This window comes from Mobula hypostoma, chromosome 13 (assembly GCF_963921235.1).
Source record: "Mobula hypostoma chromosome 13, sMobHyp1.1, whole genome shotgun sequence".
Classification (NCBI taxonomy): domain Eukaryota; kingdom Metazoa; phylum Chordata; class Chondrichthyes; order Myliobatiformes; family Myliobatidae; genus Mobula; species Mobula hypostoma.
Window position 1 is genome coordinate 76,109,523 of NC_086109.1, and position 27,420 is coordinate 76,136,942.

Sequence of the window (27,420 nt, forward strand, 5' to 3'; positions counted from 1 at the left end):
GGTTGTGAAAGGCACACAATGGTTGAAAGCTTCAAGTGCAAGGTTTGCCGTTCAACAGTGTGAAATTCCTTGTGTAATGCCTCGCAGAAGGTAAGTTATTGGTTACAGCATAATGCTCCCTGTTGATGCATTACCAATTGTCTTAAAAGAGATATTTATAAATGATACTCTTCCAGTTACTTGAGAGTGCTGCTACAGAATGCATGAATGGTGCAGAGATGGGAGTGTGCTGCCAAGCGATAAGAGTTGCTTGACTTGGGCTGATGAAGAAAGGTACCAGCAGGGACAAATTCTTCGTTCAAATTGACTACAAATTCCCTTGATAATTGGGCACTGATGGCAGGAAATTGCCAGAATGGTATCCATGAGGACTGCACACAGTCTGTGAATGTCCTTTGACTTCACTTACCGGCTGAAGGAAAAGTTGATGAGTCTCCCCTTGAGTGTAGAGTGAGTGTGGCCTTCCTAATACTGTGGGGAATAGCAAATTATTTGATGTGGCAGAGATTAAAACAGCAGCTAAGTATGATGTGGCCAATTTTCCCTCTAAGGTGTGCACACAAAGGAATTTAAACTGCACACAAAAGCTTGTCACCCACGACTTCGTTGGCACAAAACGTATATTTCATGATCATACACAATCACATTTCCTTTTCCGGTTTCTGATGTGGATGGTGTTAACAACATGGAGTTAGCAATGATTTGTCTGCAGATTTTAGTTAGAACTATTTTTATTGACAGAATTATTTAGTGCATACATGTTGTTGTCACTGGGCAAAAAAACTGCACAGCACAAGATGTTTGTCTGCACTGGTCATTACAAATTAGAGGGAACATTGGATAGGACTGTGACTTCTGTGAGCACAGCAGTCAAATATATTTTGGGTGGTAAAGTGTCCCAGCATATCATTGAGAGTGAAGAAGATTATTTAGATGTGGGCCCTTTAAATAATACAGATTCAGGGAAAATAGTGTTGGTGAAAGCTGGCGGTTCTGTGAGAAAATGACAGTTGTCAATTTTCAAGCGAGTGTGCTGGAGCAGTTTAACACTACAAAATAAATTTTCGGAAAGTATGAAATTAAAATGAGTACAAAAACTTTCTGAGAGATTCTACGGGTACTCAAAAAATCTGTTTTTGCCCTATTGTTCAGATATTAAACAGCACATTTTTATCTGTTCATGAATTTCTAGCCTAAAATATTTAAACATTGTTACTCTGAACAATATATTCAATAACAGTTTTAATACCGAAGTTATTGAATAATAGTAAAGGTGTGTTTGACTGTCTTAGACAGATTAGAAGTAGTGTGCTGTTTACTGAAAATGTATCTGACTTAGAAACATCAAATCCAGCCGGAAGTAAATTTCCAACAACCATTTCTAAAAGCTCCTCCAATAATAAGCAGGAAAAAAAAGTTTCTTTAAAGTACAATGGATTTATTGTGCATAGGTTTAAAAAGATCTACTATATGGTTTCATTCAGTGGAAATCTGAGTTTAGATTCAACCACATACCTCGTGCTGTTTTAATTTAGTAATCGATCAAAGACTCAGCACATAATGAATGAAACGATCAAAATCAAGAAGCTTATCTAAAGTATTTCATGTTCACGGAAGTGCACCTTGCTGATTTGTGTTGGGATCTACCTTAATGACTATGGGCTGTTTCCAGCATCCAGTATACTATGTCGGTATCTGATTTTCATTGTGGGCAGGGTGGCTAGACGGTGAAATTCAGCTTAAGTTGAACTTGCCAGAATGCCACCTTCAACTTTGGCCCCTCATCAATATCCATTTAGGACTCTGGCAAGAGCTGGAAGTTCTCCTCACTTGAGAGAAGTGTCATTACTGTATCCAGAAGCAGATGGAGGATGGTGGAGAAACGGACAGGAACACTGGAGCCCAGTGTTTGGAATCTAGTCGTCGTCATAATCATCATTTTGTAACGTGCCGTATGATGTGGGAGATCATGGATTTTCCATTACCTTGATTGTTCTTGGCAGAGTTTGCCATTGTCGCCTTCTGGGCAGTGCCTTTACAAGATGGGTGACCTCCCCAGCTATTATTATAAAAACTCTTCAGAGATTGTCTGCCTGGCATCAGTGGTCGCACAACAGGACTTGTGATGTGCGCCTCCTGCTCCTATGGCTTCATGTGACCCTAATCGGGGGACTAAGCAAGTGCTACACCTTGCTCAAGGTGACCTACAGGCTAGCGGAGGGTAACAGCAACTTGCTCTTCCTTCGGTAGAGACATATCTCTACCCCGCCACTCCTAGAATCCAGTACACCTTTGATTGCCTGGTTACCATGGGAAACAGCTGTTATCCCATCACACCAGGATTTATTCTCAGCAAATATTGCCCAATCCTATTTTTTTTCTGATAGTTTTTTTTAAACCTTATGCAGTGAAATGGCCCTGCCTTCTTTTTACCATGTGAGGTAAAATAGCCCCTCCTACTGCTTTCTCCTTGGCATACCACAACTTTTCTAAGTTAACTCTAGTCATTCAGTTATGCTTCCCTGACCTTTTTGCCAGTTTCGCGGTATGTCTTAATGGCAGGTTAATTTTATCTCAGAATTGCTAAACTACCAGGGATGAGGCCAACCTAACCTGATTTTCTCGGTTCTCCAGGTACAATGTGAGTCAGCTCGAGGAGTGGCTGAGGGACAAGAATCTACAGACTAGTGGCGCTAAGGAAACCCTGGAGCCATTAATTCAGGCAGCTCAGCTACTGCAGGTGAAAAAGAAGACTGATGAAGATGCAGAAGCCATTTGTTCAATGTGCAGTGCTCTAACAACTGCCCAGGTATGACGCAACCAAATTCTGTGCAGAAAATAATTTTCATTGTTTTTATTGTCTTTATGTTCATTCATGGGATGTGGGCATTGCTGACAAACCTTTATTGCCCTTGAAAGTGGAGGAAACCCTCCCTGAAGCTCTGCACTCCATTTGGGAGTTCCAGGATATAGGCCTAGGGATAGCAATGGGTCCAATTTGGAATAGCATACACCAATGTCAACAGCCCACCACCAATGGCAGACCCTGTAGGTAATGGCTTTTCATGTGAAAACCTCCAAGTACTCTTTAAATGTGGCGCAGGTTTCTGCCCTTCCTACCATAATAATAAGACATGGGATCAGAATTAGGCCATTTGGCTCATGAGTCTGCTCTGCTTTTTGATCATGGCTGATTTATTTTCCCCCTCAACCCCATTCTCCTGCCTTCTCCCTGTAACTTTTGACACCGTTATGAATCAAGAACCTATCAACCACTGCTTTAAATATACCCAGTTGACTTAGCCTCCATATCCACCTGAGCAATGAATTTCACAGATCACCATCTTTGGTTCTAAAGAGATGTCATTCTTTTCCGAGGCTGTGCCCTCTGGGTCTAGACTCTCCCACTGTTGCAAACATCCTCCCCACACTCACCCTGTCTAGGCCTTTCAATATTCAGTAGGTTTCAATGACATTCCCTCCCTCATTCTTCTAAACTCCAGTGTACTGAACCCACAGGCATCAAACATTCCTCATTCTTTCATTCCTGGGTTTATTCTCATAAACCTCTCTGGATCCTCTAGAGCAGAGGTCCCCAACCTCCGGGCCGCGAAGCATGCAGGGGTGCAGCGGTAGCTGGGGCCCACCCAGCACATTTTTAAGAAAAAAGCCGAAATAAACAAGTTAATTAATTAGGTGCCGCCTGGCACGTAAATGTCGGCCCAGATCAGAGGCGATTGCCGATTTCACGTGCTCTACGCGATGTTCACTCCTCTTTCCAGGGCGCTGGAGCCTTTAGCTGTTCCATTGTTTGGTCAATTTAAACGCCAGCCCAGACAGGCTGAAAAGATGAAAAGACAGGGCTGTCAGGATCAAGGTGACATGTTGGATCTACACAAACTTCTAATAAAGTATAGGCGCTGCCATACTTTCTTTGTAATGACAGTTACGTGCTGGTCCCAGGACAGATCCTCTGACGTGTTTCAGAGAGAGAAACGTCGATCCTTAATGCTGAGGAATTTAAAGTTATTGACCCTCTTCACCTCAGTTCTTCTAATGAAGACTGGCTTCTGGGCAGCACCTAATTAATTAGCTTGTTTATTTTGGTTTTTTTCTTAAAGATGTGCTGGGTGCACTCCGGCTACCGCTGCACCCCTGCATGCTTCGCGGCCCGGAGGTTTGGGGCCACTGCTCTGGAGTGCCAGCACATCCTTAGACACAGCTTAAAACTACTCATAATACTCCAAATATGATCTAACCAATGCCTAATAAGGTCTCAGCATTACATTTTTACTTTTATTTTCTAGTCCTCTTGAAATGAATGCTAATATTGCAATACCCTGCCAGGGAGGGGTCTGAGGTGTAACAGACCCCACCCACTCGCTGGGTAAAAATATTATTTTCCTCTGATCTCCAACTTGCTAAGGAAGGAGCTTTGGCAAGTTGCTGATCTACCTGTTGTCGATGCCATATTGATGACAGAACGAGTGACTATTTTGCATAGAAGGCTCTGAGCCAATCGAGCATCAGATTGTTGGAATGAGCGGGCATGGTGGTTAACTTGTTGGAATTGGTTTAGTATTGTCATACGTACCGAGGTACAGTGAATGTTTTGTCTTGTATGCTGTTCATACAGATCAATTCATTACAGTGCATTGTGACTTGTGTCCAGACGCCTGGCCTGGTGATTTGAATACACAAGTTTAAATCTCAGCATGGAGATGTAAGGTGTTGGAATCTGGAGCGAAACAGAGCAGGTCAGGCAGCGTCTATGGAGGCAAAATGGACAGCCCAAAATGTCAACTGTCCTCTTCCCTCTGTTGATGCTGCTTGATCTGCAAGGTCCCTCCATCATCTTGTTTTAAATTCCATAGTGGGAGTTGAGGAGCTCATATTCAGCTGCATCATTTTGGATTATAATGGTTGCAAGCATTTCTGCACAGCCATAAGAATTCGTGTGGTTTAGTTAATGCCCTTTAAGGGAATGTGCCATCCTTACCTGGTCTGGCAATGCCCACATCCGGATGAGTTCATTAAAAAAAAAGCAATTGGGCTATTTTTTTCCCCTGAGATTGAAGATGTTAACTCCTTGTTTGGATATAGTTTCAGAGAAGCTGCTTTAGTCTGTAGTTAGTTGTCCATTTTTTAATATGCCATCAAAAGTTTAACTGAAATGTTGCAGCTGAACTCAACCTATGCTGAAATATATCTCACTGGGTTTGTTGAGAAGGCTGACTGTGTTTTTTGTCACGTGAAGTCATTAAGGTGATCACAGAGTCTCCCCTGCTATCCCAGTACCGATCAGAGTTTGAGATAAGGGCCTATCAGCTGGTTAGATTCTAAAATACTGATAAACCGAATTATCTACAGTACTGTGCAAAAGTCTTAGGCACTTATATGTACTGTAACTTGCTGCTATTTCTAGTTCAATACACACGCATGATACCAGATCAATTTAAAATTTAAGATGGATCTGTGTAACAAATGAAGCTGTTTGCAAGGATGTAATCACCAATACAAAGGCATGATCTACAGTGCTACCTTTTCACATTTTAAGATAAACTTAAAAAATTTGGCAAAGGCAAATTTCTTTCAGTGTGATGACTTGGTGATTTGATATTTGGTCTAGCACATTCAAGATATAATCTTGCCTTCTGCCTCCAGCTATCAAAGATCTTTTGGGATAATTGCAAATAAGCACAACTGAAATTCTTAGTCTAGGGCTATAAAAGTGGGTAGAGCTTTTCCTTTAAATTATTGTCAATAATGGTTCCAGAATGTTGTCATAAATGGGGGGAGTACTGCGTATAAGCTCCCACTACCTATTAAATGCCCCCAATGGCATGCAACTCAAATAACCTCTGATAACCAAGTCCAGCTCTTGGACTTCACTTGTGGCTTAGCTACTAAGCCCAGCGAAAACATTTCTACTGGGAGAAAGGGCAAAGGCAGGTTACTAGCAGCTTCAAACCGGTTGCTTCAAGCAGATGGGGCTCGTCGGCCACGGTCGGCAGCTCGTCTAAGGGAAGGAAAGCTCTGATCTGAAACCTCCCGCTGCCTTGCAGCTACACCCACTCGTGGGGAGGGCTTCAGGAGTAAAATCCAGAGCTGGAGTCAAGTTCAGCGCTGACTGGCAACCCCTGTGTTGCCAAACTGTTTCAGTCTCCGCCGTTCCTTTGGACTCATCAGATGTGTAGAGAGGGGGAGCTGGCTGCACGGGCAACAGCTTGCTCTCCGTACGTACTGGCTTGCGTATGACAGCTCGAACGCAACGCCCACGGTCAATCCCAACCAACGGAGGCCTCGCAATGGTTTGCATGTTCTTCACACCAGAATCCAAAACCAAAGCATAAAATCTTAATTTTAAAATGCTGCAGATGGTGGAACTGTGATCCAAGATGGGAAATCTGAGGCACTCAGTCGGCCAGACAGCACCTGTGAGATTAAACTGTTAATGTTTCAGTTCCGAGCCTTTCCTCAGAACTGATGAAATGTTAACTGTTTCTTTCTTGGGTGGATGCTGCCTGAACTTCTGAGGGCTTAAGCTTTAGGATGTAATAGATTCACAATGGAGCTGCCCCCCCCCCCCCACACCCACACACACAGGCACCATCTTATCATATTGTATTGTGGATTGCAAAATGTTAGAATGACATTAAGCGAGTGGTCTTACTCACTTCATCAAATAGAGTTGGATTCCAAAAGGTAACCATATCTGCTTATTCCATCAGGCTTGTGTGCATGAAGTAAGCCCTTCCCATGGTAACTGCATTTTCTTTCTTTCCCAGATTGTTAAAGTCTTAAATTTATACACTCCTGTTAATGAATTCGAAGAGCGTGTAACTGCGTCTTTCATACGCACTATTCAGGTAAGAGTCTCAGTAAATGAAATGGGAGGGGGGTGGAATTGTGCATCAGTTGTTTGGTTCATTTTGAGTTGTGGGTGCCATTGTCAAGGTCAGCTTCGTGCTAGTTCTAATTGCCCTGGAGAAGGTGGTGATGTGCTGTCTCTTGAACCACAGTAGTTCATCTGGTGAAGATACCTCCATAATGATGTTGGGTGGGGAGTTCCAGCATATAGACTCAGCAACGGTGACACACAGTATATCCAACTCAGGATAGTGTGCCTTTTGGAGCGGGTCCTATATGTTGTCACGTGACTGTGTCCTCAGTTGCTCTTGTCCTCTTTGTTGGTCAAGATCATAGGTCTGGGTGGTGCTGTTGGCATAGTCACACACTGCAGCCACAGTGCACCGATGCTGGAGGAGAGAGTGAGCCGTTAGTAGGAAGGCACTGTTGACTCATCCTGACGTTGAGCTTTCATGTGCTGTCAACAATTATAATTTTGAAAACTTGGAAAAATCTCAGACTATCCTGACTTGAAAATATGTCATGCTCATCTTGAGAGTGTACTTATGCGGAGAAAGTGTTGTTTTAGTAATCCAGCTTCTTATAGTTTGAAAGGTATTTTATCATGGGCTCTTTTAACGTGCAGGGGAGCTGAAAATTTTAAATAACAGCTAATCTTTGCGCTTCATGCTGAGTAGATGGAATTTTGAAGTTAAAGCTTAGAAGTCATGCAGGCTTGGAGCTAAATTTGTTCCCTGTGTCGTGCCTAATGGAAAGTCATCAGCTTTATTTATAAGAATGTACTTCCTATGTGAAATATTCAGGAGAACCACTCCAGAAAATAGGCAGAGAATTTTAATCTTGCACATTCCTTCCTGTGCTGGAAAAAGATATTTTACTGAGTTGCTTTGTTTTTCATAATTATCAGTGTTTGTAGATGAATATTTACCATCATTGCACTGTCTATAGTTCATTTTTTAAAAAAATAGATTATTAACCTATTAGGAATATTTATAAATTCCATTTCCATTAAAACTCTGTTAATAATATTTCACTAATCTTTATTCCTTTCTCTCTAGGTGCGTTTACAAAACCGAAAAGACTCTCCACAGTTGCTAATGGATGCAAAACACATATTCCCTGTTACGTTCCCTTTCAATCCATCTTCTTTAGCACTCGAGAGCATTCAGATTCCGAGCAGCATGAACCTTGGATTCCTGATACGTGTCTGAGGAGCAGTTAAGCAAGATGAGGATCACGTCCATTCATCACACACAGCTAGAGCAGTGCTGAAGTATCTCCCTTTGAAAAGAATGTACATTGAAAGTAAATGCTGAACCTCCTCATACAGCACCAATAAATATCCCGTGATAACTGCTACTGTGCAGTTTCAGTGAATATACTTCGGATTTAGCAACTGTAAATTAGGGTTGTGTCATACTTTAATTATTAGCCATCAAACTAAGGGGAATACAACTGCCTGATATAGCATCATTTTGTCTAATAACTATTATTTAAAGTCAATATACAAATGATGTAGACTACAAATCTCTGTTAGAATATAATCTAGAGATTATAATGGTGTTTAATTTAGCACATGATGATAGTAGCCCCATCCAGTGTCCCCCGAATATGCTGATCTGCATCCTTTAACACCATACTGTGTAACGTTAAGACATATTAAAGATATTTCATGTCAATGTTACAACTTTTTCAAACCCATTTTAAACTGATTTGTGCAGATATTTTAGTTATCATTTTAAGTTACAATTCTGACAAAGCACAAAAGCACTCAAAAGGGCAAAATATCAAAATATCAGATGGATAGTTAAAATATAGAAGATTGAACAAAACATTTTTTCAGTATTTGACATATTACCTTTTGGCCTTTTAAATATGCCCTTGTTGGAATCTCTTAACACTTTACAGGAACTCTTTCATTTATTTGTTACTGTGTATATTAGGGTAAAGGATAACAATTGTAAAAGCAGAGTAGAAGTATTTTTTTCCAGTATTTTCAGTGCAGTATTTAGTGACCTTGGGGTCAGGTTATGTGCCGGTTGCCGTGGTTACGATGCAGGCATCACCCTGATAGGACTGCTATCACTCCAATCTCTCAGAGCTCAGATGGTGTATTGTAGAATCAACTCTGAAAGTTCTTAAAATTGGAATATCTTATTTTAAGGACAATAGGTACTCTGATTCGAAATTTGATTTAAAACGTCGCTTCATGCTGGCCAAAATTTATGTACTTGTTCTACCCTTCATTGTTTACATATTTTAAGTTATTTAATTCATTACTTAAGTAGCCAATTTCAAAAACCTGATTTCAGGACAATGGTTTACATATTAAATGGTGTATTATATGTGCCTATTTATAGTCTGAATGGAAAACCCAATATTTAACTGGGAGGTATATGGTATTTCTAAGTCCCATATGGTAAAAGTCTGTGTAGTGCTCTGTATATCTGCAGAATGGTTTATATAATCCACTGGTGTTATCTAAGCAAATTAGGCAGTACTTTGATAGAAACAATATTGAGTATTTGATTTATTCATGGCATATTTTGGGTTTTGCAGTTTTGTACATTTCAGTCTTAAAGTACAAAGTTCTCCAGTCCCCCCCCCCCAGTCAAATATTTGCTTAATTCACCCAAAATTAATTAGTTAAAAAAGCATCATATGCTTTGGTCAATCTAAAATGGATGCTTTTTTTTTGTCAAGAGTACTGCAGACAGAAAGGGTTTATGTTTTAAAGAAAGATTGTCTGGGAAAGCGGTATATTCCAAGTTATTGGCTGTCACTCATCGATTGTGTTGCATTCCATCAGCAGTGCTTTGTTTTAGGGCATTTACACAAATTCTGGGTTAAGAAAGTGAAACTCTGAATTTAGCAAAGAGACAACAGATGAACGAACTATGAAGGCAATCTTCCTTTGAAATATTATTTATGCACTTTAGTTCCCCCCCATATATAGTTTCATGCTTCCTGCTTTATATTGCCTTTTACCTTTTTGTATCATAAAATGCAAGTACATTAGTAGTAATTGGTGTTAAGAAACTGGAGATTCTTAAATTATCAACAGTGGTCAGCTGAAAACATAATTGTTGCTATGGTATGCTGATGACTGATGTTAACCCTGGATAACTATTGTGTTTAACCAGGTAGCAAACAATAGTATGATATTGATGTACAGAAAAGTTCTGAAAACACTGTCGCGTTTCCTGTTTGTTTCAATTAGTAGCTGTGTGCATTATGGAAAATGTATATTGACTTAGGAAATAAAGTAATGTCCAACTTGTAAAAATAAACATTTCAACATTATAAACCAGCTGCTTTAGTTTTAATGATTGATATCTGCCAGTTTTGGGAATCTCTGATTTAGAGTTGCATAGCATGCAAATGGGACCTTCGGTCCTATTGTCCCATTCCGACCAAAATTCCCACTGAAGTTAGTCCCATTTGCCCCATATTCTAACCTTTCCTACCCGAGTACTTGTCCGAGTAACTTGTTAGGTGCCTCACCCACCTCCTCTGAAGGCATTGCTGAAAAATATTAATTAGCCTTGAACGGTGTGATTTGTGCAATTATTCTGGAGGTGTTTAAAGCTAGTACCCTGAGCCACTACAACTGCTGGAACTTTGGAGCATCAACACTTCAAAAGAGTGCAACACATTGATTTCTTTTTACAACTCACTGAAAGGGTTATTTTGAAGAAAAAAACACTCAACAACATTAGGTGATGTTAAAAATACTTGGCCATGCAGTTTAGCTTACAATGAGAATTTCTTGAAACGGATGAATGGTAATGGCATTGCAATTACAATGAGAATCTGAACACTATTAATAAAAGAACACAAAATGGGCAGGAGTAGTACAGACCCTTTAAGCCTGCTCCACCATTTAATGGGATAATGGTCTCAGTTCTCTTTTGTACCCATACCCCACTTTTCCTCAATTTATCAAATACTTATCCACCCCACTATAAATGCTTCTAGTGACACACAAAATGCTAGAAAACGCAGCAGGCCAGGCAGCATCCATAGGAAGAGGTACAGTTGGCGTTTTGGGCTGAGACCCTTCATCAGGACTAACTGAAAGAAGAGATAGTAAGAGATTTGAAAGTGGGAGGGGAAGGGGGAGATCCAAAATGATAGGAGAAGACAGGAGGGAGAGGGATGAGGCTAAGAGATGGAAAGTTGATTGGCAAAAGGGATACGAGGCTGGAGAAGGGGGAGGGTCATGGGACGGGAGGCCTAGGGAGGAAAAAAGGGGGATAGGAGCCCAGAGGAAGATGGAGAACAGGCAAGGAGTTATTGTGAGAGGGGCCGAGAGAAAAATAAGGCGGGGGGATAATAAATAAATAGGGATGGGGTGAGAAGGGGCATTAACGGAAGTTACAGAAGTCAATGTTCATGCTATCAGGTTGGAGGCTACCCAGACGGAATAGAAGGTGTTGTTCCTCCAGCCTGAGTGTGGCTTCATCTTTACAGTAGGGGAGGCCATGGATTGACATATCGGAATGGGATACGGAATTAAAATGCGTGGCCACCGGGAGATCCCGCTTTCTCTGGCGGACAGTGCGTAGGTGTTCAGCGAAACGGCCTCCCAGTCTGTGTCGGGTCTCACCAAGAGTGGCCACCTGTATATTGGTGAGACCCGTAAGGAGTTCTCCCCGCGACTGCGCAGGTCTCCTTCCACGTTCCAAAAAATATATAGGAACATAGGTGTAATGGGGCTGGCAAGGCCTGTTACCGTGGTGTCTCCGTAAATACCATCAAAATAAATATATTAAAAAAACATGATCCCACTGTTAACACACACAAAATGCTGGAGGAACTCAGGGTCTCAGCCAGAAACTTCGACTTATTTTTCTCTTTTCCATAGATGCTACCTGGTGTGCTGACTTCCTCCAGCATTGGGTGCGTGTGTTGCTTAGTATTTCCAGCATCTGCAGATTTTCTTGTGTTTCTGGTCCCACTGTTCTTCATTCACTTGCCCTCTCTCCCCCTTAGACAATATTCTGCCTTTTAGCTTCTCCTACCTCGCAGTTCCCCGGACTGAACACCACTCTGCCTGCTTTCTAAATCCATTTTCACTTGGTGGCCGTTTTATTAGATGCCTCCCGGACCTAATGACGTGGCCACCGAGTGTATGTTGGTGGTGGTTTGCTGCCGTAGTCCACCCACTTCAAGGTTCAATGTGTGGTTACTAATTACTAATGCGTGGTTCTGTCGCCTTCCTGCCAGCCTGCTCCTCCCATGTTACACCGGTACAACACTGAAGAGGCAATAAATGGATGCAAGATCTTAGTTATTTGGCTGGAACTATATTTCAATATCTTCCAATATTTTGACAAAGAATCACATTCTCGTAGTTTGAGAGATTGATTCACTTTTAAGTATTTCCAATGATTCTCTGAAGGGCTGTCATGGTCAGTAGTTGTGATGGCTAACTGGTGTCCTTGTCAACGGGATACAAGGAACAAACGACATGGACTTTTATGAAGAGGCAATGTTATGTTAATTAGATTTGACGGAATCATTAAAAGTCATAAAGATAGCACAAGTTTGATAACGATGTCAGTTATAAAAGGATCTCCTAACTTTTTCACATAAATTCTTTTGGAAATTTATGGCGACTTAACTAATGTTACAGGAAGTGCTACTTAAAACGTCGTTTAGATTATGTCACTTGTTAGGGTGTCATAAAACTTGTGAAGGTGTGAATGGAGATTATTACAAGTGACTTGAAAAGTTTAAATGCCACGTCTCCTTACCTTGTGCGTCATTTGCATACTGCGTCGCGGCGCGTACATTGAAAGGGTTGAATCTGTGTTTCCTGGCGCACTGCTTTGTGCTGGGGCAGAACTTTCATACCTACCTGTCAGCTACTTCTAGGAGTTGCGTGCAGGAACTTCCTCTGTCACGGGGTGGTGCTTGCAGTGAATCGGGAGGGAGGGAGACAGGCAGAGCAAAGTCGAGCTGGATTACTTTCGCGTGTGTAAACAAAACAGGTGGGACCTGTGAGAGGGAGGAGAGGGAGGAGAGGGAGAGGTGGGAGAGCAGGAGGACTTGGCGGCGGACCATGAGCAGAGGTGGCGCAGCTCGCTCGAGCACCTGCTGAAACAACCCAGCCCGTGACTATGGCAGTGGCTGAACTCTATACCAAGGTAACTCAGTAACCAGCTCACCCTCTGCGCCGGCACCAAGGCCGAACAAGTTGGCTCTCCCCGCCTTTAGCTACCGGGTTAAGTGGAGGTCCAGGGGGCTCTTGAGGGACATCGCCCTATTTTAGTCCCCAAGTGAATTCAGCTTGTTCTTGGGGAATGCCCCAAGCCATATGGAACCGGTTTGTAAGGGTGCATTTCTAGACTTCGCGCTGTTCAAGCAAGATTTTGCCAATTGCATTGACCTTCCGACGTGGCTTTATTGATTGCGGATTGCAGAGAGAGGTGATATCTGTGTGTTTGGGCATCTTGGCACAGCAGTTGTATGACATCATCTGGATACCGTAACAGGATGCTGTAGTAAAGATTTAGCCAGAAAGGTGCTGTTTCCCTAAGCAGGAGAGTCTGGGACAGAGGGAACCGCATCATGGTTTGGTTCTTGTGACGGGGACAAATCTCTAGAATGGTTTAAATTTTTTTTGCGGCAGAAACAGAAAATGCTGGAAGATCTCAACAGGACAGGCAGCATCTGTAGAAAGAGCAACAGAACTGAACAAGAAAGCTGCAGTGCCGCCAATAAGCAATTTTAACTCGTTCTGTTACAGACATTTCCTTTCTTCTGTACACCCTGCCCCCATGTCTTCTACTGCAAATTAACTTGCGTCTTTCTCAGTTCTGACCAATGATTGTGGACTGGAGACTCCACTATTTCTCTTTCTGCAGTTTTAATTTTTTTTTGTTTTGGATATCCAGCATCTGCAGGTTTTTCCTTATATTTTCATTTGCCTTCAGTTATTGGATCTCTTCCAGAGATGTGTGGCCTCACTGTTCTTAAGCATAAGGCTGAGAGCAATAGATTTTTAGGCAAGTAAATTATGGATCTGTCTGGAATGTGGAATATTGGAATTAGTCATTGTTTACTCAGAGGGGGAGCAGGTTCCAAGATGCGTATGTCCTACACCCACTTACAGTTATAATAATTCTGCCATCAAACATAATAAGTTTTCATTGAAAATGGAAATGGAAAAATCTTGTTGCTGTTAAAGGTGTTGCCTCTGTAGAGTCGTAGTCGTAGAACACTGCATAAACAGACCCCTCAGCCCGTCTCGTCCGTGCTGAACTGTTGATCTCTCTAGTTCCATCAACCTACACCTGGATCAGAGTCCTCCATACCCTTCCCATACATGTACCAACACAAGTTTCTCTTGTATGGTGAAATCGAACCCGATCCACCAGTTCTGGCAGCTGGTTCCACACTCTCACCACCCTCTGAAGAAGTTCCCCCCGAAGGGAAAACCTTGCCTGACAAATCTGTTGAAATTCTTTGAGGAGGTAACAGGCAGGACAGACAAAAGAGAGTTAGCGGCTGTTGTTTGCTTGGATTTTCAGAAAGCCTTTGATGAGATGCCACACATGAGGCCGCTTGACCAGAATAAGAGTCCATGGTATTACAGGAAAGATACTAACATGCATAGAAAGACTCCAAAAGATTGGAAGAATGGGCAAAGAAGTGGCAGGTGGAATAGTGAGGGAAGTGTGTGATCATGCACTTTGGTAAAAGGAACAAAGATGCAAATTATTTTTCTAAACTGTGAAAAGTTTCAAATACTTTGGAGAGGGTCCAGAGTGAATTTCATGAGAATGGTTCTTGGAATGAAAGGGTTAATGTTTGGGGAGTGTTCGATGGGCCTGCAGTTGTTGGAGTTTAGACAGATGAGCAAGGGGATCTCATTGAAAGCCCTAGATAGAGTGGATGTTGAGAGGATGTTTCCCAGAGTGAGTGAGTCTAGGACCAGAGGGCACAATCTCAGAATAGAGAGGTGTCCATTTAGAACAGAGATGAGAAGGAATTTCTTTAGCCAGAGGGAGGTGAACCTGTTTAAGTCATTGCCGCACCAGACTCGATGGGCCAGGTAGCCTAATTCTGTTCCTGTGTCTGACGGTACTTTGGTCTAAATATTTCATCTTTCACCCCCTAACCCATGATCTATACTTCTATTCTCACCCACCCTCAGGGTAAACGCAAGCAGGCTTTTCCACAATCTACATGCCTCATAATTTTGTCTGCCTCTATCAAATCTCCTGTTATTCTCTTAAACTCTGAGGAATAAATTCCTAACCTATTCAACCTTGCCTTTTAACTCAGGTCCTCAAGTCCTGGCGGTATCCTTGTAAATTTTCACTGCACTCTTTCAATCTTATTGATGCCTTTACTCAGTACTTTGAATTATGAAGGCTAATGTGCCAAAAGCTCTCGTCATGACCTATCTACCTATAACACCGCTAACTTTGGACTTGCTTTGTGCAAGAATCAAAGTGGCTGCATCATCCTTCTTCTAACATTTTGAGAAACTGTACAGTTTAAATATTGAAAGAAAACATAGCAACAATCAAGAGATTGCAGATGTCAGAAATCCAGACTCTCACACACACAAAATGCTGGAAGAGCTCAGCAAATCGGGCAGCATCAATCAGAGTCGACGTTTCAGGCAGAGACCCTTCACCAGGACTGCAAAGGAAAGGGGCAGAAGCCAGAATAAGAAGGTGGGTTGGGGGGAAGTGCACAAGTTAGAAGGTGATAGGTGAATCCAAGTGAGGGAGAAGGTGGGTGGGTGGGGGAGAGTGGACGATGTGACAAGGTGAGAGGTGATAGATGGAAAAGGGCTGAAAAGTAAGGAATCTGATTGGTGAGAGTGGATCATGGGTGAAAGGGAAGAAGAAGGGGTACCAGAGGGATGTGATAGGCAGGCGAGGAGAAGAGAACGGGGTAAAAGGGGAGCTGGAATGGGTAATGGAAAAGAAGAAGAGGAGGGAGGTGTCAACAATATGCTGTAAATTGTTGAAAAGGAGTGTATGTTAACTAAAAAATTTTTAAAACTTCTACAAATGTACTGGGGAGAGCATTCTGACTGGCTGCATCACTGTTCGGTACTGCACAAGATTGAAGTAAGTGGCAGTAACTTGAAAAATCAGTCAGCTCCATCATGGGTACTAGCCTCCATAGTATCCAAGACCTCTTCAAAGAGCGGTACCTTAGGAAGGTGATGTCCGTCATTAAGGACCCCCATCAGCTAGCACCTGCTCTCTTCTCATTGTTACCACCAGAAAGGAGGTACAGAAGCCCGAAAGCACACACTCAACAATTCAGGAACAGCTTCTTCCCCTCTGCCACCTGATTTCTAAATGGACATTGAACCCATGAACACTACCTCACTACTTTTTCATTTCTGATTTTTATACACTACTTATTTTAACTTATCTATGATATATATATATATATTGTGATTCACAGCTTTTCTCACTGTCATCGTGTATTGCTTTGTACTGCTGTCATAAAGTTAACAAATTTGATGCCATACGCCCGCGATCTTAAACCTGATTCTGAAATGAGCTTGTCAGCTCCTCAGTTTGGCTCTGCTATTTATTTAGATCAGGGTAGGTTTATTCCTTGGCCTCATGCCTGCCTTTACTCCATCTTCTTGGCCACACCCAATCAAAACCATCCAGTTTCCTTCTAGTATCGACAGTCGTTCCAGCAACAATAGAGTTCGTAGGAGAGTGGGAGGTGGGGGGAGGAGGGGAGGGGAGGGGAGGAACAGGGTAAAATTTCCCAGTCCCTCCCATCCATCACATGAACATACTTCTTGATTTCTCCCCTGAAATACTGAGTTCCAATTTTAAGAGTGTTTATCATTTTTAATATTTTTGTTTGGAATACAGGAGTTCATTGGTTCCTTGTCATTGATTCTTCCACCAGAGGGAATGATTTCTGGCTTTATCCCTTTCACATTTTAAGCACTTCAATCGGTTCACTGGAATTCAAGCCAAGCATTTAAAACACATCCTTGGCATTTTAACTCTCTAAGTTTTAGAGTCTAAGACATGGTATACAAATTCATGTTCAACTCCTTTATCTTCTGGTTGTACATATACACAATCAAATGAAACATTATTCCAGACCACGGTGCTCCCGTAAAACCTATATCACACACAACACAGAGCATAAAACAAAATATTACCAAAAAAGTTAAGAAAATTCAAAGTGCATGTAATGTGTAACACAGGTAAGCAGTAAAGAACTCGCTGCCCTAGTGAATAGAGCTTGGTGGTGGCAGGCTATTCATTAGTCTTACAACCCGCAGGAGGAAGCAGCCAGCCAGTCAGCTGAAATGAAGACCAAACTCCAATGCCCAAAGGTGTAATAGTGTCGTAGGATCTGCTGTTCCACCACAGCACCTCAGTCTGCTTGTCCTAGTACCTCCTTCCTGAGAGAGGTAGATCAAAGAGATTGTAGGATGGGTAGCTGGAATCCTCAACAATGCTTTGGGCCCTTCGTACACAGTGCCACCCTCAAAAGTAGGAGAGAGGGAGACCCTTGTGATCCTTTCGATGGTTTTAACTATCCTCTGTATGGTCTTAGAAACAGATGCCTTGCGGCTTCTGCAGCACACAGTGATGCAGCCAGACACCTCAGCGTTCCTGTAGAACGTTGTTAGAATGCGGGCAGGGAGACTCGCACAGCTCAATCTCCTCAGAAAGTGTGGACGCTGCTGTGTTTCTTGTCAAATGAGGAGGTATTGTGGGTCCAGGCTAGATCGTCTGATATGTGCACACCAAGGAACTTTGTGATCATCACTGTCTCCATGTGCAATGGAGAGAGGTTGAACTGCACCTTCCTGATGTCCATAATCACCTCTCTTGCCTTGTCCCCATTGAGACTTGGGTTTTTGTGCTCGCACCATTTGACAAGCCTCTCTGCTTCCTCTCTGTATGCCAACCCTTCGTTGTTGCTGATGAGGCCAACCACGGTAGTACCATCAGCGAACTCGGTGATGTGGTTTAAACTGGATAAGGCAGTGCAGCCTTGAGTCAGCTGCGTAAACAGCAGGGGCCTGAGCACACATAGCCATGGTGGGGTGGGCACCAATGCTCAGCGGGATGGAGCTTGAGATATTGCTGCCAACTCGGACTGACGGGACTCTTTCCAACAAGAAATCCAAGATCCCTTTACAGGGAAGGGCTTTGAGTCCCAACGAGGACAGTTTACCTCATCAGCGTCTGAGGGATGATCGCGCTAAGCATCAGGCTGAAGTTGATGAACATCATCCTGGTGTATGAGGCATCCTTTTCTAGGTGGGACAGGGCAAAGTGGAGGGTGGGGGCAATGGAATCATAAGTGCACTGTTCAAACCCTTTCAAAATCCACTGCTGCCGCCTACAAAGAGTCTGTACATTCTCCCAATGACTGTGTGGGATTCTTTTAGGTTGTCCTCCCACATTCCAAGAATGGCTCCAAAGGTTACTGGACTAATTGGTCACATAGCTGTAATTGGGTGGCGCAGGCCCTGTTACCATGCTGTATCTCAAAATAAAACTAAAACTCAAAACAAAACAAAGTTGGAGCCTAGACAGGGTCTGACCATATAGTTTCACACTGTTCATGAACGCTGTGGCTCGTTCATGAAGATTTTGCTTCATACGTCCATCCCCATTGATGTGCAGTTCCCTGCCCTGATCTCATCCCCCCCCCCGCCCCGCCGTCCATTCTCACAAACCTCAACATTTAATGGACCAGTCTGATGCATTTGAAATGAATTAGAGTTGCGTTTTGTCCGAAGGTTATAGAAATGAAGCCAGTTTACGGTGCACTTCAGGTTTCTTGTTCTGAGTGCCGTTAGATCTCCCGATGACTCTCTGTAACCAATTTCTATCTCTCTACAAACATTAATTCTGTGTTTTAAACCAAGCTATGAGTCACATGTGTCCATAAGCAGAGGTGACACACCCTGCCAATCATAAATCTCCATATCAGTCATGGGTCACTGTTTGAATAAATCTAGCCGTCCCATTCATGTGACTTAACCAAAGGCACTGTGAATGTTGTCAATCACTGATTATTTCTGTTTTCAGGCTTTGGCGTGAATGAAGTTTCACTGCAAAGCCTCGCCGCGACTATCTCCTTGTGGAATGGTTGCACGTTCCTGTTCATCAGTAGCCAGGGCATGTCCAGCAACACTATCTCACTCTGTCACTGAACCTTTATATTTCCAGTGATTCATCCTTGGCACTTCAGTTACTCATTTACAAACTACTCCTTGGTGACTTTATCCACCAGTTCTGAGTTTCCACATAAACTATGAGAATACTTAACTCTAACTTGTCCAGAACTCTTCTCTGTATCTAATTCCGGTTCTGAGAATTTAGTCTCTTGTACTTCTACCTTAAACTCTGTCTCTTCATTTTTCCTTCTCTCTTTTGAAAACTTTATTTGAAACTTTTAGTATCCCCCTGATTATCTTGTTGTTTGGTTAATTTCCACTTCTTTCTGATTGCACCTTTTGTCATGTGAGTTATGTCCCCCTATGTAACTTGCTGCCTATTGCGCTGCTGGTGTTTAGGGTGGCAATGAAGGTCCTACGTCCCTGGTGGTGCTTCAGGCTTCCTTCATCATGTCCGTGGCTTCCTCTCGGTTTTTTCAACCGTCAGTCATGCAAGTCCCAGTTGGAGACTGAAGAATACCGTTGTGCTCAGATTCTTCATTGCTGTTTCTGTGACAATTTTGTTTCACCAGTCAGGGTCGTTAGACCTGAGCTGAATCCCCGAACCTGGACAGCTTTTCGTCTGTCCTATGTCTGGCATGGGTGTCCCTACCATCAAGCCCTGACTCCAGGCAACATAGCTCTTTGGTCATTGAGGCCCGTGAGGTTCTGCTCCTTTTGGAGGTCTACCTATATTAATGGGACTAAAGTTGCTTACTAGCTGGTCCCCTGCTGAATTATGCTGGCTCTGCCATTCTCACTGTGCAATACCACAAAATAAGTTTAGCGATGTCAGTTTTTATCATTCTGCAGGGCGTCCCCACCCAAAATGTAAATGAGTGTGATTTCGTTCTGTGGAATGTTGGACGTGATGGTTATATTCATTCCCCCAAAGATTTTCTTTTTCAACATATTCTGCTGTAGAAGCTTCTTATATTTCTGTATCAGATTCAAAAATCTTTTATGTTTGTCCCCATCTGTGGCTGAATTTACCCCCTGTGCTTTTCATTGAGAAGCAAATATTGCGTGTGACGTTTCTTCATCTCTGGGCTGTGAATCAAGAAATCTAACTGGCATTATCTGACAGAGAAGTCATTATCTGGATATGGATAAACAGGAAGGTCCAGCAAGTAAAGGAAGGAAGGTCCAGCAAGTAAAGGAAGGGAGGAATTATGGAAAGCATAGGCAGTCACTATAGTTTTACTATAAAGGACCGCCACCACCCAGGACTTGCCCTCTTCTCATTGTTACCATCAGGAATGAGGTGCAGAAGCCTGAAGGCACACACTCAGTGATTCAGGAACAGCTTCTTCCTCTCTGCCATCTGGTTTCTGAATGGACGGTGAACCCATGAACACTACGTCACTGCTTCCTTATTTCTGTTTTTGTATCACTTATTTAATTTAGCTATTTGATATACATATATATACTTACTGTAATTCAGTTTTTTCCTATATTATCATGTATGGCATTGTACTGCTGCTGCAAAGTTAACAAAATTCACAACATATGCTGTTGATATTAAACCTGATTCTGATTCCAAATTTGCCCATCCGTTAGTCTTGCGAGACTTCACTCTCCAGGGCACAGGCCTGGGCAAGGTTGTATGGAAGGCCAGTAGTTGCCCATGCTGCAAGTCTCCCCTCTCCACGACACCGATGTTGTCCAAGGGAAGGGCATTAGGACCCATACAGCTTAGCACCAGTGTCGTCACAGAGCAATGTGTGATTAAGTTCCTTGCTCAAGGACACAACATGTTCCCTCGGCTGGGGCTCGAACTCACGACCTTCAGGTCGCTAGTCCAATGCCTTCACCACTTGGCCACGTGCCCACTAACCCTAATTTGCCCAACTGCATTATTTACAGATGTACACACATTAGGGAACTTTTTATATTGTATGAATGATTAATGTCCTGCAAGATTAAATCTTCCTTATTCAAGTTCCATGATGGGAACAAAAACATAAATACCCTACAATTTAACAATAAATTGTTTTTTTCCATTCCTGTTTTGATGGAGGGTCACCAGGGTGGTATGGTAGCATAGCGGTTAGTGCAGTTGTTATACAGCACCAGCAATCACCATTTGGGGTTTGACCACGTGGGTTTCCTCTGGGTGCCCCAGTTTACTCCCACATTTCAAAGATGTATGGTTTAGTGAAGGCCGCGGTACGGGTTTGGGGATGGGGAAGAGACTTTGGGTACAGCTGGGTGGTGATGGTGGTAGAGGCTTACAGTTTGTACTGGGAGTGATCAGTGGAAGGGCTATGGGTGTTTGGGTGAGCATTGTACACATTAGGTTTGGGAGGATGAATGTGTGGGAGATGGCTGGGGAGGGGCTTACCTGAAAGGGTAAATGAGTTGAGGCTCCCAGGACTGTCTGGAAGGTCCCTCTAAGTTGCCTGGAACCAGGCCGTGGAGGCTGATTGGCTGCCTGCCTCTGAAGGAGTGAATGACAGATCATTCCAAACAAATGGCTATCCAGTCACTGTGTGAGTCCAGAATGCTTCTTTGAAAACTAGGCAACAAGTCCCAGGATTTCATCATCAGCATCATTACATACCGTGTCATGACATAGGTGATCATGGTCTTTCCATGACCAAGATTGTAGCTGGCAAATTCTACAGAAGTGGTTTGCCATTGCCACCTTCTGGGCAGTGTCTTTACAAGATGGTGACCCCCACCCATTATCAGTACTCTTCAGCAATTGTCTGCCTGGCGTCAGTGGTCGCATTACCAGGAGTTGTGATAACCACTGGCTGTTCATACGACCATCCACCACCTGCTCCCATGGCTTCACATGACCCTGATCAGGGGGACGAAGCAGGTGCTACCCCTTGCCCAAGGGTGACCTGCAGGCTAGCGGAGGGAAGGAGCACCTTACACTTCTTTTGTTAGAAACATATCTTCACCCTACCCAGATTTATTTTGGAGAAATTGGATGCACAAGAACACGATGGGAGCTCGACTTTCCAGACCCCTCCCTTTCTGGACTCACTGCCTTCATCAGAACTGCAACTTCTTATTAAAATGGTTGACTCTCCTCATTTATAAACTTCAACTCCTTTTAAAAAAAATTCTGTGCAAACCGTGTTGTGTGTTTAACATCTTCCACTGGGAATGAGGGAAGTCATCATCTGGATGTCGATGAGCGTTAAGATCTAGCAACTAACGGCAGGCAGGAATTCCGGAACCCATGGCATTTACTACAATTTACCTCAATGCATTATTTGCAGATGTACACACCTTGGGAATTTTTTTTTACGTAGCATCAGAATTAGACAATTTAGCCCATTGAATCTGCTCCACCAATCCATCATGACCGATTTGTTATCCCCCTCAATGCTATTTTCCTGCCTTCTTCCCGTAACCTGCGACACCCTTTCTCATCAAGAACTTATCAAGCTCTGGTTTAATGTACTCAATGACTTGACCTCTACAGACATCCATGGCAATGAATTCTACAGATTCACCACCCTGTGGCTAAAGAAATTCCTCCTTATCTTGGTTCTAAAAAGATGCTCTTGTATTCTGAGGCTGTGCCCTCTGTTCCTAGACTCCCCCATTACAGGAAATATTCTCTCCACATCCACCCTATCGAGATCTTCCAATATTTGATAGGTTTCAATGAGATTCCCCCTCATTTTTCGAAACTAGAGTGAGTACAGGCTCCTCGTATATTAACCCTTTCATTCTTGGGGCCTTTCAGATCTTTTCATCGAGCTGGAATCACCACAAGAAGTTGTTTGTTGGTCAGGCAGTGCAAAGTTTATGAAGAGCTCAGGGCCTTTCAGAACTTTTCAGTGGTCTGCAATCATCATGTAACTTCTTTATTGGTGAGGCAGTGTGAGACTTAATAAGTTCTTGAGGCCTTTCAAAACTTTTTGCCAGGCTGCAATCATAATGATCTCTTAGGACTTGGCAGGGGCCAATAAAAAGAAGTGAGGTGTAAGCAGAGCGGCCACTGTTGGAGTGGACAGTGTTAGAGTGGCCCAGCTTTGGCTCAATAGGTGTAGGTGAGAACAGGTGCAGAGTGGAACTTAATCTTGAGTGGTAAGAGGTATAACAAGCGTAGGCAGCAAGTTATTTAGGTGGTGAAATGCCCCTCCTTTGAGATGTGGGATTTCAGGGTACCTGACTGTCTCCCTGATAACTACATCTGCAGGATGTAGTCAAGGAACTGCAGCTGGACGTACTCAGGACCATCTGGGAGCTTGAAAACCTCATGGATGAGACTTCTGCTGAGGTGGTCATATCCAGAGTGCAGGCTTCAGATAGTAGATGGGTGACCGCCAGGAGAAGAAAGGGGGGAAGCAGTCAATGCTCCCCTGTGGTAATTTCCTTGAATTAAAGGAGTGGATACTGCTGGAGGTGATGACCTATCAGGCATAACAGGTGCAGCCAGGCAGTGGTTTTGTGGCCGGCGCTGAGGTTCAGCAGGGAAGGGTAAAGTCAGGCAGACCTATAGTCATATGAGACTCCATAGTTAGGGGACAGACAAGTGTAGCTTCCCAAGTGCTGGGTTCCGGGATGTCTCAGAAGATTCTCAAGAGGAGGGTGAGTAGCCAAACGTCGTTGTGTACATTGTCACCAATGATGTAGGTAGACAGGGGGATGGGGTCCTATGCAGTGAGTATATGGAGTTAAGGAAGAGGCTGATGAGCAGGATCTCCAAGGTAGTAATCTCTGGATTACTCCCAGAACCAAGTACCAGTCAGGGCAGGAATAGGATGATAGTGGGTTAGGAAACCGATCTGGTGTCAAGGACATTTAAAATCCAACAGAAGGCAACTGAAAGAGCCATAGGGAGAGAAAAGATGAAATATGAAGGTAAGATAGCCAATAATAAAAAAAGAGGATACTGAAATAATTTTTAAAATATATAAAGACTAAAAGAGAGGCGAGGGTAGATATTAGACTGCTGTAAAGTGACGCTGGAGGGATAGTAATGGGGGACAAAAAATGGCAGACGAACTTAAGTAATTTGCATCAGTTTTCACTGTAGACGACACAAGCAGTACGTCGGAAATTCTCCCTATGGCTCTTTTAGTTGCCTTCTGTTGGATTTGAGAAATCTGAGAATGTCAGAGAAGGTGTTTGGGAAGCTGAGAGTTCTGAAGGGAGATAGTTATCTGGACAAGACAGACTATACCTCCGGGTTCTGAAGGAGGTTGAAGAGGTTGTGGAAGCATTAGTAATGATATGACCAGGATCTCTAGATTCTTGAATGGTTCTGGAGGACTAGAGTATTGCAAATGGCATTTCACTCTTTAAGAAGAGATAGAGGAAGAAGAAAGGAAATTATAAGATCATAAGACCATAGGATATAGGAGCAGAATGAGGCTGTTTGGCCCATCGAGTGTGTTCTGTTATTTAATCATGGCTCATCCATTTTCCCTCTCAGGCCCAATCTCCCCTTATCCCTTCATGACCTGACCAATCAAGAATCTTATCAACCTTTGCCTTACTGTACATAAAGACTTGGCCTCCACAGCTGCCCGTGGCAAAGAATTCCACAGATTCACCACTCTCTAGCTAAAGTAATTCCTTCTCATCTCTGTTCTATAAGGATGCCCCTCTACTCTGAGGTTGTGTCCTCTGTCTTAGACTCTCCCACCATTGAATATATCCTCTCGACATCCACTCTATCAAGGCCTTTAACCATTCGATAGGTTTCGATGGGATTACCACTCATTCTTCTAAATTCTGGTGAATGCAGGCCCAGAACCATCAAACGCTCTTCATATGATGAGCTGTTCAAATCTGAATCATTTTCAAGAACCTCCTTTGAACCCTCTCCTGTTTCAGCACGTCCTTTCTAAGATAAGGGGCCCGAAACTGCTCATAATATCCTTAGAAACCAGTTAGCATGAGTTCAGTGGTTGGGAAGCTGATGGAGTCCATTATTAAGGATGAGGATGATAAAGTAGGTCAAAGTCAGAATGGTTTCCTTAAGGGGAAATCTTACCTCAAAAATCTGTTGGAATTCTTAATAGGCAAGATAGATTTACTTGGAATTTCTGAAAGCTACACATGAGGCTGCTTAACAAGATAAGAGCCCATGGTGTTCAAGGAAAAGATACTAGCTTCGACAGAAGATTGGCTGACTGGCAAGAGGCAAAGAGTGGGAATAAAGGGGCCTATTCCCATGGCTGCCGGTGGCTAGTGGTGTTCTGTTGCCTTCAGTTTGGGACTGCTTCTTTTCACATTATATGTCAGTGATATGGAGGATGGCATTGATAACTTTGTGGCCAACTTTTCAGACAATAGAAAGGTAGGTGGAGGGGCAGGTAGTTTTGAGGTAGCAGAAAGACTTGAGTGGATTGGAAGAATGGGCAAAGAAATGGCAGATGGAATATAGTGTAGGAAAGTGTATTGTCATGCACTTTGGTAGAAGGATTAAAGGCACAGACTATTTTCTAAATGGAGAAAATTCAAAAATCAGAGGGGCAAGGGGACTTTGGTATCCTTGTGCAGGATTAAGGTTAGTTTGCAGGTTGAGTTGGTTGTAAAGAAGGGAAATGCATTCATTTTGATAGGAGTAGACTATAAGAGCAAGAGTGTGATTCTGAGGCTTTATAAGGCATTGATCAGACTGTACTTGGAGTACTGTGAGCAGTTTTGTGGCCCCTATCTTCCATACCTCACGTTGCCTCACCAATGAATTACTTCTCATGATGATTGCAGCCCTTCAAAATTGTTTCTGCTGTATGTAGAGTCCAAGTTCCATGATGGGAATAGAGACATTAAAAAATGGCCCTGAGATCGTCAGTTGGCCTGCTTAGGTCCAGCCTAGTCCTGGCTCACAGTAGACCAGTGAGGCTGATGCAGGTGAGGTGAACTCCTTGAGTGCACTTAATAGCAGTGGGCTTCTGAATGGTTTGAAAATAAAAATTATATTACACCTATAAAAAGATAATGCACTAAAAACTGCTTGAAGCAGTTAAATAGACTTTAACTTTCTGACTTAAACCAAGTTTGAAAAAGCATGTTCTTGCTCTTTATTGTGCAGCTATTGAATTCACTGGCTGCTGCATTTACACCAGGTCCAAGAACCTGAAAAGTGTGCAGATGTCCACTGCCCCAGTGAACTGCATTTGGAGTCCTCTGGCACAGCCCAGGTGCCCTAGGCCAACACTTAATTGAACTGGAAGACTGTATTTCAGCTTGTACTTGAAAATTTGCTTACACCAGTACTTCAGAGTCAACGTATTGAAGCAGAGACTCTTTAAATGTGGGCCATTCAATAGCTTTCTTTCATGTTTCTATATCAATTGATTTAATATTGTTAGTTACTCTACTTTTGACCCTCAATTGTAAGGCAAACTTTAAAGTAAAGGCAATTAACAAAATTCAAGTTAGTCTTTGACTCCTCAAATTCCAGTGGGTGAAATAATTGGTTAAAGAATGCATTGTCTGGTGTCTGACGTGTACGTAATGTCACCTGATTCATGTCAAATGAACCGAGTGTAAAGATAAGCAAGTCGCCAGCTGTTGTTTCTCCCTACCGCTCCCTGGCCTCCTTTTTTTATTTGAACAGTAACCATGGCAATGCATGGACATTAAAATTACACCAGGGCTGTCCTCTGAAAGCTCAATACAGTTTAAGATGTTGCTGGTTCTTTGTCACTAATGTCCAGAAATAACTTGTTCTATGAATTGCCTTGAGAAATTTTGCTGCAGCAGTTTTGGGGGCAGATGCAGAGTGAGTCCTGTTGGATAGGCCTCGATCCAAATGCTGATTAATATAAATTGAATTGAACTGACTTTATACTTACAACCTTCATATACATGAGTAAAAATCTTTACGTTATGTCTCCGTCTAAATGTACAATGTGCGATTTATAGTAATTTATAATAAATAGTATGTACAACAGGACAGTCAATATGACGTAGAAATACAATTAATAAAAATTAATCAGTCTGATGGTCAGGTGGAAGAAGCTGTCCTGGAGACTGTTGGTCCTGGCTTTTATGCTGCGGTACCATTTCCCGGATGGTAGCAGCTGGAACAGTTTGTGGTTGGGGTGACTCAGGTCCCCAGTGATCCTTCGGGCCCTTTTTACACACCTGTCTTTGTAAATGTCCTGAATAGTGGAAAGTTCACATCTACAGATGTGCTGGGCTGTCCGCACCACTCTCTGCAGAGTCCTGTGATTGAGGGAAGTACAGTTCCATACTAGGCAGTGATGCAGCCAGTCAGGGTGCTGTCAATTGTGCCCCTGTAGAAAGTTCTTAGGATTTGGGAGCCCATACCAAACTTCAACCGTCTGAGGTGAAAGACCATGTGAGATCCTCGGTTATGTGTATGCGAGGAACTTAAAGCTGTTCACCCTCTCAACCCCAAATCCATTGATGTTAAT

The 27,420-nt window shown here is 42.9% G+C and overlaps 2 protein-coding genes across 5 annotated transcripts in view; both read left to right on the forward strand.

The window, feature by feature from the left end:
• The window catches only part of myo5aa (myosin VAa), a 223,058-nt gene extending 212,878 nt beyond the window's left edge, over positions 1-10,180 (forward strand). For all 4 annotated transcript variants that reach the window (XM_063065969.1, XM_063065970.1, XM_063065971.1 and 1 more), the window contains 3 exons: positions 2,635-2,809; positions 6,789-6,869; positions 7,929-10,180. In XM_063065969.1, the coding sequence (XP_062922039.1) occupies positions 2,635-2,809; positions 6,789-6,869; positions 7,929-8,081 (409 nt within the window). In that variant the 3' untranslated portion in view covers positions 8,082-10,180. The remainder of the gene's footprint in view (positions 1-2,634; positions 2,810-6,788; positions 6,870-7,928) is intronic.
• A 2,601-nt stretch (positions 10,181-12,781) lies between these two features.
• The window catches only part of myo5c (myosin VC), a 130,442-nt gene continuing 115,803 nt past the window's right edge, over positions 12,782-27,420 (forward strand). Inside the window, exon 1 of the mRNA XM_063065973.1 lies at positions 12,782-13,022. Within this exon, the coding sequence (XP_062922043.1) occupies positions 12,996-13,022 (27 nt within the window). The 5' untranslated portion in view covers positions 12,782-12,995. The remainder of the gene's footprint in view (positions 13,023-27,420) is intronic.